This window comes from Musa acuminata, chromosome BXJ3-6 (genome assembly GCF_036884655.1).
Source record: "Musa acuminata AAA Group cultivar baxijiao chromosome BXJ3-6, Cavendish_Baxijiao_AAA, whole genome shotgun sequence".
NCBI classification, from domain to species: Eukaryota; Viridiplantae; Streptophyta; class Magnoliopsida; order Zingiberales; family Musaceae; genus Musa; species Musa acuminata.
In genome coordinates this window covers 1,178,361-1,194,332 of record NC_088354.1, presented here as the reverse complement: position 1 = coordinate 1,194,332, position 15,972 = coordinate 1,178,361, and the positions used below count along the sequence as shown (strand labels likewise).

At 36.2% G+C, this 15,972-nt stretch overlaps 1 protein-coding gene and 1 long non-coding RNA gene across 2 annotated transcripts; one reads left to right on the top strand and one right to left on the bottom strand.

The window, feature by feature from the left end:
* Positions 1–3,101: 3,101 nt before the first annotated feature.
* LOC135639698 (uncharacterized) lies at positions 3,102–12,036 on the bottom strand. Its single transcript, XM_065153566.1, has 8 exons — positions 11,910–12,036; positions 11,359–11,382; positions 10,392–10,497; positions 8,914–8,982; positions 7,137–7,630; positions 6,779–7,040; positions 4,055–4,263; positions 3,102–3,416 (listed from the first exon to the last, which is right to left on the bottom strand). Exons 1-8 carry the CDS (start codon positions 11,912–11,914, stop codon positions 3,350–3,352), a joined length of 1,236 nt encoding a protein of 411 aa, XP_065009638.1. The 5' UTR covers positions 11,915–12,036; the 3' UTR covers positions 3,102–3,349.
* Positions 11,925–15,897, top strand: LOC135639699 (uncharacterized). Its single transcript, XR_010497011.1, has 3 exons — positions 11,925–13,766; positions 14,335–14,532; positions 15,487–15,897. It is a non-coding gene; the product is annotated as an uncharacterized LOC135639699 (long non-coding RNA).
* The last annotated feature ends 75 nt before the right edge of the window (positions 15,898–15,972 follow it).

The following is a 15,972-nucleotide window of genomic DNA, read 5'->3' as shown; positions in this document are numbered from 1 at the left end:
CCATCGCTAGATTTTAATGCCCCTTGAACTAACCTGATCAGAAATTATGTTCCAATCCTCAGGGAAGGATAAATTTGCCCAAAAGTTATGTTCATCCATATGAGGTAGCTCAACTTCAAATAACTGATGCCTCACCCAACCAAAATAGAAAAGAAAAGAGAAACTTATGCCTGAGTTTGCATTTATAGCCAACCAAGATTACAACTGCACCTTTCAAAAGACAAATTTCCTACCAATAAATAAAAAATATTTCTCCTCCTTTTAAATAAATCCTTATGAGCTTAGCAGATTTCTCTCAAACTCAACCATGATTGAATCTGGCAACCTGAAACTCGCATAATCTCTACAAAGATACAGGAAAGAAGAAGAGTTCACCATATTGCCCGAAACAAAATTTTCTTGGTTTTCTTTTTGAAAAGGGAAAAAATTAATTCATTATTTTAAGAAACGACTACAGCTTGTTTACTGGTGTGATTTGTAAGCCACTTAACACATCCATTCCCTTCATGAAAAATATGAGAGAGTTTAGTCCGACGAAAAAAAGAGAAAAGAAAAGAAAAGAAAGATGAATGATGCTTCTGAGAAGGTCAATGTTGCCATAATCCATATACGATACAGGGATCTTACATTCTTAATTACTATGTATCTTATATTCTATCTTATCTTATATTCGATAGATTATATAATGGATATTATAATATTAGGCTCATACAGAATCATATCCGGAGTATCGCTTTGGTCGGATTCTTCCATAGAACTCATCTTTCAATCCGAATGATCATGTCTGAGGATTTTGTTTGAACAAATATATACGGGATATTCCTCTCGTGATATTAGTGGATGATCCTCTTTGACACTCAATTATCTTTGTATGGTTGCTGACATTCCCGATAACCAGTTATATTAGATCTAGAATTTCTAAACATGTAAGTCAAACATTTACTCATATAAGGCGTCCTTAGTGTTTCAAGTCTAAAAGCTAGACACACCTTAGACTACGAAATCGTTGTCTGACGTCAAGTATCATTGACCATCTAACATTTCATAAGCGGATCAATCAGTGAACTCATTCTCCAACAAACACTTGCACTATACCTTTAGTGTCCCATATGAGCGATTATGAGACCTGTTAATAGATCAAGCAATGACTTCTTGAGATGAGAAATCTAAAAAAAGAAAAAGATTCTTTTCTTTGGTTTCGTTTTCTTTTATCTTTTTTTTATTTAATTTATAGTAGAATATGCCCATACTCTTTTTGTCTTGCTCCATTGATTCCTTTGATAGATCTCGGACCTATACCTATATATATATAAATTCTAAGAAAGCCAGGAATTAGAAGAGTTGGTCTTCAATTATTTTGAATTGATCGAAATCCACACAAGTAAATGTAGCCAAAAAAATAATAGAATTGTAGAGTTATTTTGATGTAGCCAAACTAAATTGAGGATTTAATTTTTTTAAATTAAAAAAATTATATCATCAAATGATAGACATAATACTCACATGAATCATTTATGCAATAATACATCAACTAACATTGATGTCTCAATAAAAAAAAAAATTAAAATTTCACCATATTAATTTGGCACTAAAAAATCTAGTTTTTGTTAGAGTCGCATCTCCCACTTGGTTGTTAGTCAATGGTGACACCCTTAATCGCTTCAAAGTTCAATAACACACCTCGAAGGTCGATCGATCGAACAATGTTAATCAACATGATGTGCGAATGCATCCATATGATTCCATTACCATTTATTACAGAATAACTCAAAATTCTTCTATTGTTTCTTCGAGTACATGATAATTTTATGTAATAATTTTTATAACTTAATATCTAATAATTACTCCTCCGATCAACAATTCTGAGACATCATCATTATCATCAATAAAGATAGTAAAATATAATGATTTCGTGATGCCATTTATGCCACATCATCATCATCATCATCAACAAAGATAATGAAATGTGAATATCATCATCAATCATCAATAAAGATATTGAAATCCTCAACATCCCATATTTAAGTCGTCATTATCACTAAAAAATAAATAATGGCGATTCATGTATTACTATTCATTCTCATCGACCAAGAATTGTTCATCATCATCATCATCAAATTTTGATATATAACATCGAAACCTAAAAGCTCCAATTATTTTGGCTTGATCAATGGATATTTACCGCGTTATTGAGATATCTAAAGAGCGATATCTTTATTTAAGAGTTTTTAAATCTTAATTCATAGTATCCTCTTGTCTTTTCGTGCAGCATTAGTTTTACTCATCTCACGTGATCTGTATCTCCTCAAATCTCAAATATTAATATCAATGGGCAACAAAATGATTGCTTTAATATCATTTGTTTATATATAACTATGAATCCGCTCACCCTTCAAAAGTTCATCCTATGTGATATAACATAATTTTCTTACCCAGCAAATTAAGAACATCCACTACCATAAGTCAATACCCAGAGACACAAGATAGTTATCAATTTAGACATTGATCTAAAGATACATCTAATCTACTTCTAAGAGTATTAAAATTACAAAAAAATATTTAAAATTCAAAACCTCTTCCTAACACTTCTTTAAATATATCACCTGAATTCGCTATCAAGCAACTAGAAAATGATGACAGCAAGAGTGAGACATGACCTGCCTTCATAAAAGATTAAGGACACCATTAGCCGCTTTAAATATCCAAACAAATATTTTAAAGGACAGATGTTTCTTAAACATTAAATAAAAATTTTCTTCGTGGACTTGAAATATATACAAAAAAATTATCTACCATCCATTCTAAATCTTAGTTTCGGCATGTCATAGCGACACTATATAGAACATTCGCCCTAACATAACTCACTCACTTCTAATCATGGTTTACTACTACTAGTTAATTCAAATTAATATAATTACCATCAGAACAAATCTTTAAAAAAATTAGCTAAAGTAAAAAAATAGGCATCCATGCAGGTTTTTTTAGCTAAAGCAAGCCACTCGATATGATATATAGAACAAGCATCTCACCAGCTGTTTGCACACCCACACCTCAATTATGATCTGTAAAGACCACATTTTGTTCCGCATAATCCACATTCATCTGGAAATAGCTTCAGCTGATCATTAGCCAGATACCAAGAAACAGGTTGTGTTTGCACATCTCACCAGGAAAAGCATCAGACACAATTACCAAAAGTCTGGGTTTTTGTAGACTTCGACATCGATGACTCCATGCGGTAGTTCAGGTTTTATTTATAACATGGAGATATAGATCATCATTAGACTGTATTGCCATACTATACTACTAGTTCATTTCAAACAACACACTCGATGCAGCTTCAGCTCCCTCAGTCTTCCTCTTCGGCTTCCTCGAGCCAGTTCACAAATGGCTCCAGGGCTTTCACAAAAGTTTGCCTGCAAACATCAGATGCTTACAGAATGATCTTGAGAACAGAATCAGAAATTGAAGTAAACACAGTTAAAAGATGAGAATTCTAGTGTACTACTCATGAATTAGTGCATATAACATGCCAAAATCATGGTTCTGAGTGCAGTCCAGACTGATGCATAAAGATCAATGGCTTTTCAAGTCAGCAGAATGGGCAGCAGCATATGCCTCGCGTATACTTGAATCTCAAGAAAAGAAAAGAAATCTGTGGCACATGTCAATGTACTGACAAATCAGTGTTTTGGAGACCGACACGGTTCTAGTACCCAAAAGATCAAAGGTCAAAATAAACCGCCATCAAAGGTCTAGTACCCAACAATACTGTTGATGATCTTGTGACAGTAGTCACATGCTCCATAACGACAACATTAAATTAATAATTCTAGAATCAATCACCCCATTCCGTGCTAATAGATCTAGTCAATAAAAAAGCCACCCATAAATTACTTGAGAAGTATTCCCTAAATTTTTGACACCAAGTACCTAACAAGCATCGGTATCCATTACATCTGGATACTGGCATCAATAACTGTCTACATCCTACGAACTTTAGAAAGCATCATTCCATCCAAATAGATAAGAGGGAAAAAGGAGGCTTACGCACCTGCCCTTTGGGTTTGCACCTTTGCGGAACCAAAGAAGAATTGTATCCTCAGCAAGAACATCTTGCTCATAAAGAGACCTTATAATTTCTGGAAACAATTTCATAAGTTTGGCATCCTCATAGCACTGGATCTGGACTTTGTAAATCAGTTCTAGTTCCAGTTTCCCACTAGTACAAAAAGCATTCAGAAGCCCTGCCCAAGCTTTCACCTGCAGACATAGCAAAGTCCTTGATCCAAATAAATAAAAAAAAATAGCATGAAAAATAAAGAGTATTTTCTCCATTCCTTTTATACTCAATTTATTTTTTAACAGGAAAAGGTGAAGTCACCTCCACAAAGAATGTCATTATCAAGGGATTTCATACCCTACGTGTACACTTGCATAACATACATAAAAAATAATCAATTAACATGCTGTACAGAATACATGAAAAAAAATACACTGAAATCTATACTATGAAACTCATGAAAGCAAATGCACAGGAAGCCAACTTCCAAGTACAGCATTGATAGAACCAAATATTCTACACTTATATGATGTGCAAGACGATGGCTAAGGATGCTTAACTAGAAGAACAAAAGAGAAAACATGCACATTTTTACCAAATAGTTGAAGCATCAAGACAAAAGACAGGCACCCCATATAAGCAACAAACAACAGTTGCTCAAAATGTATCTGCAAGAAACATTGATATTCAGTCCCCTATGGCTAAAAGATCCTCATAATTAGGTAATTCTGGCAACCTAAATTGAATAGAACTGAGATTAGGGGCACATGGATGAAATAATAAGCATGCGCTTAGAAGTCAACTTAAAAGGAACAGCCAATCAAGATTGAACTAGAAAATCCATTTTTCAAAGTTAACCTCTGCATCCTAGTTCTGCTGCCTAGAACACTTTTTTCAAAAAATTCCCAACACAAGTTAAACTCCTCATGCATCAATTATTTAATCTTTAGAGAAATTGAACCTCTGTACATGAGACACATCTTGGTTCCAAAAATCAGGATGTTTTTTGCTACTTTGATGGCATAGCATCATTAAAATTGCCAAAGCGAACAGACATATTACTGAACAATTGATATGGTTGAACTTCGTATCTTTGCAATATTAAGCACATACATGTCCAAATTAAAGCACTTGGAGTCTAGACACAATGTACTGTGATACCAGAGCATTTCAGCTACGGAAACATAGAAATAGCACATCCTTCCATCTAATGTAAACACCATATAGAAGGAAAATATGCAATAGTTGCCAGTCCATACTTGGATGCAATGGGTGACAGTTATCTGAAGCACAGAATAACACTACATAAATACCACATCATCTAGTCAATGGAAGAGTGCCATTCCTTTTGTATGTTCAAAGAAAATCATTCTGTTTTCCCTATTCTTCCGATAACCATTGACATTCTCGGATATCTAACACATTCCCAAAAAATAGACCAGATTTGATTTCAAGATTTTTTTGAACTGATCAGATATTGGGTTTGGAAAGGATGTCTTATCATTTAGACAGCACTTATGAAAAACCTTTGGAAAGAAAATATTGAAGAATATTTCAATTTTGAAAGTCACTTCAAATTTTCATCCAGCTTATAGCCTTATTCTTATAATCTTCACTCAGACGACAGAAATTCTATGATTCAAGTGATTGCAACAGCGGGAGAAATTCAAAACCAGACTCATCCTGATTAGGAATTCCAATGAAATTTTAATATCAAATCTAGTGCAACTCCACCATGGATTTTGAGGATGAGCTCTATACAGCAGAAAGCAAATAAATGCATCCTATAAAGGATTCATGCTTTTAACTCAATTTAGTTTGGTTAGACTTTCAAGTTTTCTTTTTTGTATTAGTTAGATATTGAATTAGTTAGAATGTCTTATCATATCATCATCTTAGGATTTATAATTTGTTTGTTCTCTTGGAAACAACGTTAAAATGAACAAGATCTTATCTTCAAGATAATCTAGATTAGTAAGTAGTTTTAGATGATAATATAGAATTCTCATCTTATCCTTTGTTTAATAAATAAAACAAGTATGCAGTGAAATGAGAATGACAATAAAAATGATCTCATGAAATTTTCTGTCAAGAGGCTTTTTGGTCTTGTTGTCTTATCTCTTTGTAACAAGTGTTTCCTCTAGGTTCTAGTATAATTCTATCCCTCTCTCCTTCTTGCCCTTTCATTCTCATCATATTGATCAAGTTATTTTTCACATTAGTATGTTGTCTTAGACTAAAGTTGAGACCAAAGCCGTGTTACATCAAATCAGAATGCATGTTTGCACAATCACACCTCAGTTTTGTGTAATCAGTTGCACCTAAATTGATAATCATATTACTAATCTTAGATAAAATGACTTTACAAGTTCCAAAGGTGATCAGTTTTCATGCTCACTTCTTTTCAAGACAAGTTGCTCTGCCTATCACGTCCCATGAACTTTAATTCACAAAATGCTAACCCTGATGTATCTACTAACTAAAATAGAGCAGCTTGTAAATTTGTGGTAGACAGGAGTCGCACATACATGAAAAGGGATCTAGTGAAGTTTACAACTATGACTCATGTTTCTCTTGAAAAGTAAAGTAAAAAAGAAACTGAAATAACAGAAGAATCTGAAATTATTGTAAGAGAACATATAAATGTCACTAATCAATATAGATGTCAAAGATCTTCTATCTAAACATAGAACTAAATTAAAAAGAATTACTTACCTGGCGAAGTGCAGAATTTGCATTCTGCTGCTGGTTTTTACCAGACCACTGAACAGCATCCATTAGCACATCCCAGAGAATGCGCACAACTTCAACATCAGGCAAGTTAGCATCTTTCACTCGTTGCTTTGCAGTCTCTATAACTTCAGATACATCAGTTTCTTCTGCAATCTGAGTCGTCAGAGCTGATTTCATTACCTTCAGCTTCACCTCAAATATTTTCTTTTCATGGTACTCGACAAGAGCTACCAATCCTTCTTTGCTGGAAAATCACCAAATGAAGAAATGGGTAAGCGATTAGTTTGCAGATGGACTAGGGGTATAATAAACTTCATAATAATTCAGAAGATGTACTCACTTGAAATGCTCAGAGAAACATTCAGCAGAGCGTCTTGCCGAAGGGAAAAAATCAAGGAGATTGTCCTCCATTTTACCTCTCTTCAGAAGTGATATAAGATCATCTAAACTGTTATCGACCAAGTATTCCTTGAAGAACTCAGTAATAAATGGAAGAACTATCCCCTTAGCCACAAGATTGTCCTTAAGTAATGACTGAAAGACGGTCTCAGGCGGAAGCCCTGATAGTTTCTGAGAGAATGTAAGGGCTGTGAATATAGCAAGCTTCTTTCTTTCATTCTCCTCAAAGAGCTCCAAGGACTGAAGGAACTTTCGCATAACATTTTCAAGGTTCTTAATCAAAAAGGGTTTACGCCGCAAGATCTTCTGTATGTAGAGTACAGAAGGTAAGATAGATTCACGTATAGGCTGGCAATCTAGAACTGAATAAGGATGCCTCTCTCCTTCATCGGGTTTTATTGTACCAGGTTGTGTACGCCCACCAGTGAAGACAACCTACAATCGACAACAGATGGTATCAAGTGTGCATGGATTTGTTATGAACTCAACAACACATGTAAATATTCATAAGCATTCAAAAAATATGTGAGAACTTGTAAAAAATAGTAAAAAAACACAATAATACTAATAACTACTTGAAAGCAATCTAACATCCTGCCATATGAGAACAACTAAGTATGGTTATTCAACCAAGCAAAAGTATAACTCTATATTATCTTTAAAAACAGTGTTATATACTTGGCAAAATGGCATCAACTTACAAGTTTATGATCTTGTCGATAAGAAAATAACTGATATCCTTATGCTATGCCACATTATGGCAATTATAATTGGATCAAACAATATCCGATACAGCAATAGTAATCAGCAACTCAGGTAAATTTCCATACACCTATTGCAGTTATAGGTAGAAATAAACAGTCATTTTTTTCACAAGACTGTGGTAATTAACATTGCAAACATGTAAGTTCAAAGAGTTGAATGGAAAGAACTAAGGAACCCAAAGTTGCGAAGCATCATTCATCCAATTCTAGTCGAACAGGATAGAGAAATAGCCTCATAAGATTCTAGCTTTGTTACAAAGAAAAGGACTCGGATCAAACTTCACTGTATCCAGACCAAGATCAGTCTTGGATCAAATGTTAGATGCAATTTTTTAACCAAATTGTTACTTTGTTTGTCACCTTCATATTTTCAGAAACCAATTGAAAAAAGAGGAAAGAAAAGAATCAAAATTCACTTGATGTGGTTGTATTACAGATGGATAAATTATAAATCTCTGGCACCGATTGCACTCTCTTAATGTTTAAACATAAAGCAAAAAAATTCCACATCTGAAAATAACCAAAGTAAATAACTAGAGTTATTATTATTGATTCAATGCTAAACTTCTTAGTAGATTATTTTGATTACCAAGCAATCTCAAACGAAAAGTAAAGAATCACGATACCAACAGTCAAGTTCTAACTTCCAAGAAAATTTACCAACTCCTCCAGAATAATGTAGTATTTAATAGGTACAAAAAATGATAGAAAAAAAACCAAACTGAAACATGTTCTTGATAGGAAACAACCAAACCAAAATAAATGGTATTTGGTGCTCCCAGAGACATCAATGATGTATAAAGGATCTCCAGAAAAAAATATTCAGAGATAATCCATAATCCATATACATATAAAACACCGGGAGAACAGAACCAGGAATAAAGAAAAACAAAATATCAGCATAGAACACAGAACACATTGATTGTTCAAAATCACAAGGAAATTATCATGTACCTCAAAGAAGGTGTCACCGTATCTTGAGAAGTTAAGATCCGAAGACTCGACGTTCTTTGCAACAAGTTCCTATCAGATGAAAAATGTACAAACAGAAATCAAGTTCTTGCAAGAAAAGTATAAGAGAAATTTCAGATTAAAAATTATTTATCTAAGTTGACTGGCAATGTTCATTAGCATTAGTAGTGCAAGGAAATTCTCAATTCCTGAGTATACAACCTAAATGAATAACAAAGAAGAAAGGATTTCAATCTCATACCATGGTACTATACTGGTTCCTGGTTAGTCCAGTATGTACTGACTGGTACTGGTGTCCACATGATACACAAAAATGTACAGGTGGAGGAAGAGAAGGAAGAACGGAGGAAAAAGCAAGAAGAGGCGATGTAGAAGGAAGAGAAAGAGAGGAAGAAGAGGAGTGGAGCATACCCGATCAATGGCACACAGTGGGCAGCAAATAGGTAGGGTGTAGCACTCCGTTCCGACGCTGGTGGAGTGCTAAGTGTGATAGACAGTCGGAATCAAGGACTCACAACTCATTATTAGAGTTATAGTTTTTTGTATCATACAAACCGGAGTGCCTAAAATGGGGGTTCGGGTCAGATCCACATGCCGATTCATGGCCGGACCAATGCTGATAGGTATGTATTGGTCTGGCGAAAAGGAGTTCCTTGCTAAGAAAATCTACCACTCGAACACACAAAATCCACCCAAAACAAAAATATTAAGAGCATGAGCTATAAACAATCAAATTCTTTGCCAACAGATTAAAGGGATTTTCCCTAATCTTTTACCAACAGCTCAATAAATGCAGGAACAAACACATCTATTAGGCCTGCTATATATAGAATATCCTAAAGCCATCATTTATAACTTAATCCTCTAAATTGTTAATTAGAGGATTTCCTAAATATAGAATTTCCTAAAGCAATCAAATTCTTTGCCAACAGATTAAAGGTATTTTCCCTAACCTTTTACCAATGTTCAATAAATGCAGGAACAAACACATCTATTAGGCCTGCTATAATATAGAATTTCCTAAAGCATTCAAATTCTTAATTAATTAGAGGATGGCTTAATATAGAATTTCCTAAAGCAATCAAATTATTTGCCAACAGATTAAAGGGATTTTCCCTAGCCTTTTACCAACGTTTAATAAACGCAGGAACAAACACATCTATTAGACCTGCTATAATATAGAATTTCCTAAAGCCATCATTTATGACTAAATGAATTTTCCTAAGAAAATTAGAAGGGAAGCAAAGTCAAAGGCAAAGGCAGAAGAGTCTCAACACAGTAGTCATCTGGCAACTGATTTCATTTTGATCACATATATCACTCTGTATGTGATCAAGTACTTTGTCTAACATGCATGCCCTTAGTCATCATACCATGAACAATTTGAAGTTCTCATAGCATAACTTGAAAAAAAAAAAGTTAACTTGCTATCTGCACCTAAATTTTCATGATAAACATACCAAATCACCAGCATTCTCCAGATATATCTGGACCACTGCATCTGCAAAAGCTGCAGGGTCCAAAGGAGCAGTTATATTCCGTTTGCGGGTCTTTATCCGCGTGCCACTGCATTGGAAATATTATCATTAATGTACCTCAGCATTCCTCAATAAAAACATCATCATAGACACAAAAACTTTTACAATGTCTGATAACCATTATAAGAATGAAGTAAAATAATAACCATTCAAATTCAGAGCCACACACATCAAAAGGAATTGCAAACAATCCAATTTATCCTATATATTAAAAGTACCAATGGTCAATGAAGATAGTACAATGAATTTTTTTAAGTGCATAGCAGCTTGATGTGCGTTGGACTGTAGCACTTTTCTCCAACTTATGGGACCATACAAATTTCTGTTGCTGTATTATCATCTAACTATGTTGACCTAACTTGATATTGACAGGGAAGTCACTTAGAAGACAGTTAAGAAACACTCAGGAGTATCACACCAAGTCACGGCTCAGCTTCATAAGCACGAAGTGTCAAACAAACGACCAAATTGGTTAACAACAAGAAGCAAGACCTTTCACGTAACAAATAGCACAAATTTAATTAGAAAGTTTACCAATCTGTAACTAGGGGTATCATAGTAAATTTATAAATATTGGATTGAATTTTGGATACAATTTATTTCTTGCAAAGAACATACCTTCTAACCCCCTTCATAACAAGCCTTCCAAAAAATACATATATTCAATTTCTACCTATCTGAATTTTCCCAGATCAAGCCTTTAGGGCCTAGTGCTGCAGCTAATCATTCCCAAGAGCAGCACACCCATAATTATTCAGACATCAAAATTTTTTATAATCGAAATACAACAAAATAAAACCATACTTCCATTCTGTATAATTAATCCATGCAACATGCCCTAGAAAAACGAAATAAAATGTATCAAACGAAAGGAAGCAGATCAACGTACCCTAGAGTGGGTTTCTCCTTCGAGCTGCGTAATAATCCAAAAAGAGACAAATTAGACCTTGCATATAAAACGTTATCAAGAACAAAAGATTAACTGATCTCGGTTTAAAACAAAAATAACTCTTTTTTACCATAGATCTCCCACAAAAAATGCTAATTCAATAGCAAGAATCCGATCAGATGCATTAGCAAAAGACAACAATGAAAAAGGAGAAACGGAAAGTGTTCTACATCTGACGCTTGTAAAACAACCAAGATGAGAGAAAACGATAAGGCCACCTCTAAGAGAAAACATCTTGGATTCAATATATGGACTGCAAGATCAAGATCGGATCATTCACCGACAGAACAAGCCCCAAAAGTCAGATCTCCGGCCAAACCATGGCAGATCTAACGAATCAAGAACCAAAACAGGCGATCTACCACATCATCATCAAGAATTCGGATTTCCATCAGAAATCCCCAAATAGGTTCGAGAATCAGAAGCAAACCCTAAGCATCAAAAAAATACATAAGGGTAAAAGAAAATAAAGCCTGGATCGAGAAGATTGCCTCATAAACCAAGACCGAGAAGGCTCGAGATCAATCGAAGGGAGGAGGGAGGAGACGAGGAAAGCAGTGACGCCCTTTTCTTCCGCTACGGCTCGAAAAGGAATGATGGCAGAACTATTCGAGCACCGAATGGGTCCTCGTTAGGCATATATAAAGAGGGGAATAAGCCACATGTTATCGTGAAGGGTACATTGAGCTCGAGTGCGACCCTAACAGCGTGTTGTCGGTGGACCTTTAGTGTTTCTAGATTCATAAATTGTTTTATCTAACAGATTTGATTTTACTTTTGTTTTTCTTATCATAAGCTGCAGGAACATCCTACCTCGTTCTTATCGGTTCGAGGAAATTACGCATCGGCCACCCTCTACGCACTGGCCACCCTTGCTTTCTCCCGCTTTACCCGCGCCCGCCCTCCGCTCCGGCCGCCTTGCCGTCCTTCCCGTCGTCGACGTGTTCGGCGAGGACTATAGTTTCCCCCTCTCGCGCGCCAACTTCATTGGCATTTGGTACCCTCTTGAAGGACCTCGTCTTCTTCTATGCTCTCCTCGGCGCCTAGCGGTCACCCACCAGCTCTTCGACGCTATGCCCTGCCGGTAGCCTTTCCTTCGCCAGGGCCGTCGTCGACCAGAATGCCGTTTCGTGGACGCATATGGTAGTCGTGTACTGCAAGGCCGGTGCCGTCGTTTCTGCTAGGTAACTGTTCGACAGACTGCCTGAGAAGAACTTGGTTTTGTTGACTACTAAAGTTAACGAGGGATGACTAAAGAGGCGCTTGCGCGAGTTGAAATGGCAGAAGATAGAGCCAGACGTAGCCACTGTGGTCTGCATCATCTCCGCCTCGGTTCAGCTGCGAATTGTGGAGCTGCTGATCTGAGTTGGATCGTATGTCAATAGCAAGAAGAACGAGAGGAACGAGCACGATGCACTTGTGGACATGGATGCCAAGTGAGGCAACATCGAGAAAGCTTTGTGCACATTCGAAGAGATTCCTTCCCTGGATGCACACTCAATCGCCGAGCTCATAGACGGGATAACATCCCGTGGACTCAAAATGATGGCGCTCGACATCTTTGACATACTGCGAAGGGAGATGATGATGCCAGATTGTATCACATTTGTCAGGAGTTCTGGGAAAGCATTGTTTGCAGCTATGGCATGGAGCAGAGAGCCGACCGCATTTCTTGCATCACGGACATGCTTGGATGGGCAAGGTGGCTTAAGGAAGCACATAAGATAATTCAGAGCTCCACATATTTGACACAATGCACTGGGAGGTGATCAAGCCAGTCTGTATCATGTTTGTCAGCACGCAGAGTGCCTGAAGCCATTCAAAGCTTGTCACACAAAGGGTTGGAATTCTGTGATTCCTTTTCTGCATGGATGTGCTGGGAGGCATAGAGAAGCACATAAGATGGTTCAGAGTATTCTAGTGTGGCCTCATCCAGGAGCGCTAGTGGGCATTGCTTGCAGCTTGGAGGACTTGTGCCAATACTGAGATTGCAGAGAACTGTTGAAGGTGGAACCAAGAACTAGGGAAACTGTATGCTTCTTACAATGATAACATTGCAAGAATTAGAGCGATGATAAGAGAGAAATTTCAACGAACTTCCAGGCTTGAGTTGGATTGACATTTAGCGGAGCTGCTGTAGATTTCAGAATAAGGTGTTGACATGCATCAAATGCAGGACTGATTAATTTGTTGCCTTCTTTTCTGGTTAGTCTTACAACGAGATGATTGGTTGGTTAAGGCAAAGAGCATTGATGATTTGAGCTGCCAGGGCATACCTTGGTGTTTGAGTACTTTGATTGTGCTTTTTTTTAATGCAACAAGCATCAACCAGCTGGGTGGCTATCCAGGTGAGAAACCATTTATGATACACAATTGTAACCGGTCAGTCCATATTTTATATGTGGCAAAATGAAACTAAGATTATGGAATAGTCACACTAAAATGGTTGCATCAGTTTGTCATTCAAAGTCTTTCTTTTGGTATCAAAGAAAATCTTTTTGTTCATCTGGGAAATCAATGATATCATGAAAAATTCAAGGGGTTTATAAGAATCGTCCTAAAGTTGTAGAGCTTATAAGAATGGGCCATGATTCCATGCGAAGTGACAGACTGTGTGGAACTGAAACTGTGTCTTGGAATGTGATTCTGAACTTGTCTTCTTCATTTATAAAAGAATGAAATGAGTGTATTTCTAGATTGTGAATCTTCTTGAGCTCGATCCGACAAGCTAGCTTCCATGCATATGTGGAAATTGGTCTTATATTAGTGTTCATCTCAAAATGCAGCTGAAACAACAATTTATTTCTTCATTGAATGGTACAACTCCATGCTTGGACACATTGTAAAACTGTACCTTGTCTAAATAAGTCTAGCATTGGAGTTTCTAACACTACCTCTTCTGTTTATTTTGCCTAGCTATCAAAATTTATATCAGACGATCTAAGTGGGATGGGGCAAATCAAGAATTGTGTCTCATGGAGTATGGAATGTTGCACCATGGACTTCAGTTGCCATGTAGACGTCTATCTGAAGATTGATATTTTTGCTAGAGGGTAACCTTTTTGACAGCTCAACATTTTCTCGCCTTCTAAGCATCAAACATGAGGAAGTACTGTAAGTGTTTTTCTCCAGTGTAATCCATAGTGATGCTAATTGAGTGTGTGTGTGTGTGTGTATATATATATATATCTGTTAAGATTGTTGAGAATCTTATCGATGTAGCTAATTCTTGTGTCATGATCTAGATGACTGACTTGCAATAAGTTTCAAGTGTGTCCCATTTCTGGTTGGACATAGTTATAGTCTAGTATAATTTAGTTTATGTCATGATATCTGCTATTTGAAGATTCAAAATTCTAATTAGATCATCAAGGAAAAAGAACAAATAGTTCCGTAACATTTGTATGTGTAATGCTACTATACCTTTTCCTATGCTGTTATTTTACTCGCATAGTCTCACTGTCAGTTCTTCTAAGAAGCCTTGCCAGTAAAAAGCACTGAAATGGAACTATCATGTCCTTGATTGCTTCATGTATTCTTCGATTTTTCATCTCTTCAGTGATGGAGAAGAACAAAAAATAAAATATATTAGTGGATTGAGAAATGTCAGTGCACTTGCACAAATGGCAATTTCTGAAGAAGAGGCTTTGTTCTTGATCATGCAAATGATACAAGAATCAAGAAGTATGACTTTGTGCCAATGAATCCGATGCATCGTAATCTTAGTCCAGACAGAGACTGAAACATGCATTACATTACTGATTTATTATCTCGAAGGACAATCCAAATCATCAAAGTTGGTAATACATAGATCTTTTCGAAGATTAATATGCAATGTGCTATATAAGCCATTTTTTCTTCAAAAAATTGGTGCATCTTGCTTTTTGTTCAAATACAGATAGAAGCAAGGAATTAGTAGTGCCATCATGTCTGGTCCTATTGAGTCATGTTCATTTAGGTATTTCTTTGTTTTGTAGCCAAGTAGGGTTTAAATCCTCACCATGTGTTGTGATGTTTCATACACCTGATACCTTTTCCTCCTATATGACAATTGCATCTTCCATGCAGGGTTTAATGTTGCCAAGAGGAGCAATGAAAACAGAAGGAAGGAAGGATATCTCCATTTATAACCAGTGTTAAGCATAGAGTTATGTCTTTGGACTTGATTGTTCTCTCTTTCTCTCTCTCTCTCTCTCTATTAGTGCCATTCGTGCTACTGCTTCTGAAGCCATTTCACCTCTGTGACAGTTATCTCCCCCAAGTGGAGTCTAATGATGCCAAGTGATGCTACAAGATGTAATCAAAAGAAGGGTGAATCTTCCCATTTATAATTAGGATTAAGCAACAGAGTTTTAGCTTCCCACAAGATTGTCCTCTATCCTTCTTATACTTCGTCGTCATTGTTGGTTTTGTTATTATTGCCCTTCTTGCTTGTTACTTTCTTCTTAAGCTTTTGTTGTACGATCTTTGTTATTATCATCGTAATGTCTTGCTTTTAGATTCTTTGTTCACGTGCCGAGGGTTGAAATCCTTATTCTCTTTGTAGTTTTTCAT

Coding starts and splice junctions, on each gene's coding strand:
- LOC135639698 (XM_065153566.1), bottom strand. Junction 7,631..8,913: donor ACGGTGACACCTTCTTTGAG/GTACATGATAAT, acceptor TGTCGATTGTAG/GTTGTCTTCACTGGTGGGCG. Junction 7,041..7,136: donor TGTTTCTCTGAGCATTTCAA/GTGAGTACATCT, acceptor GTGATTTTCCAG/CAAAGAAGGATTGGTAGCTC.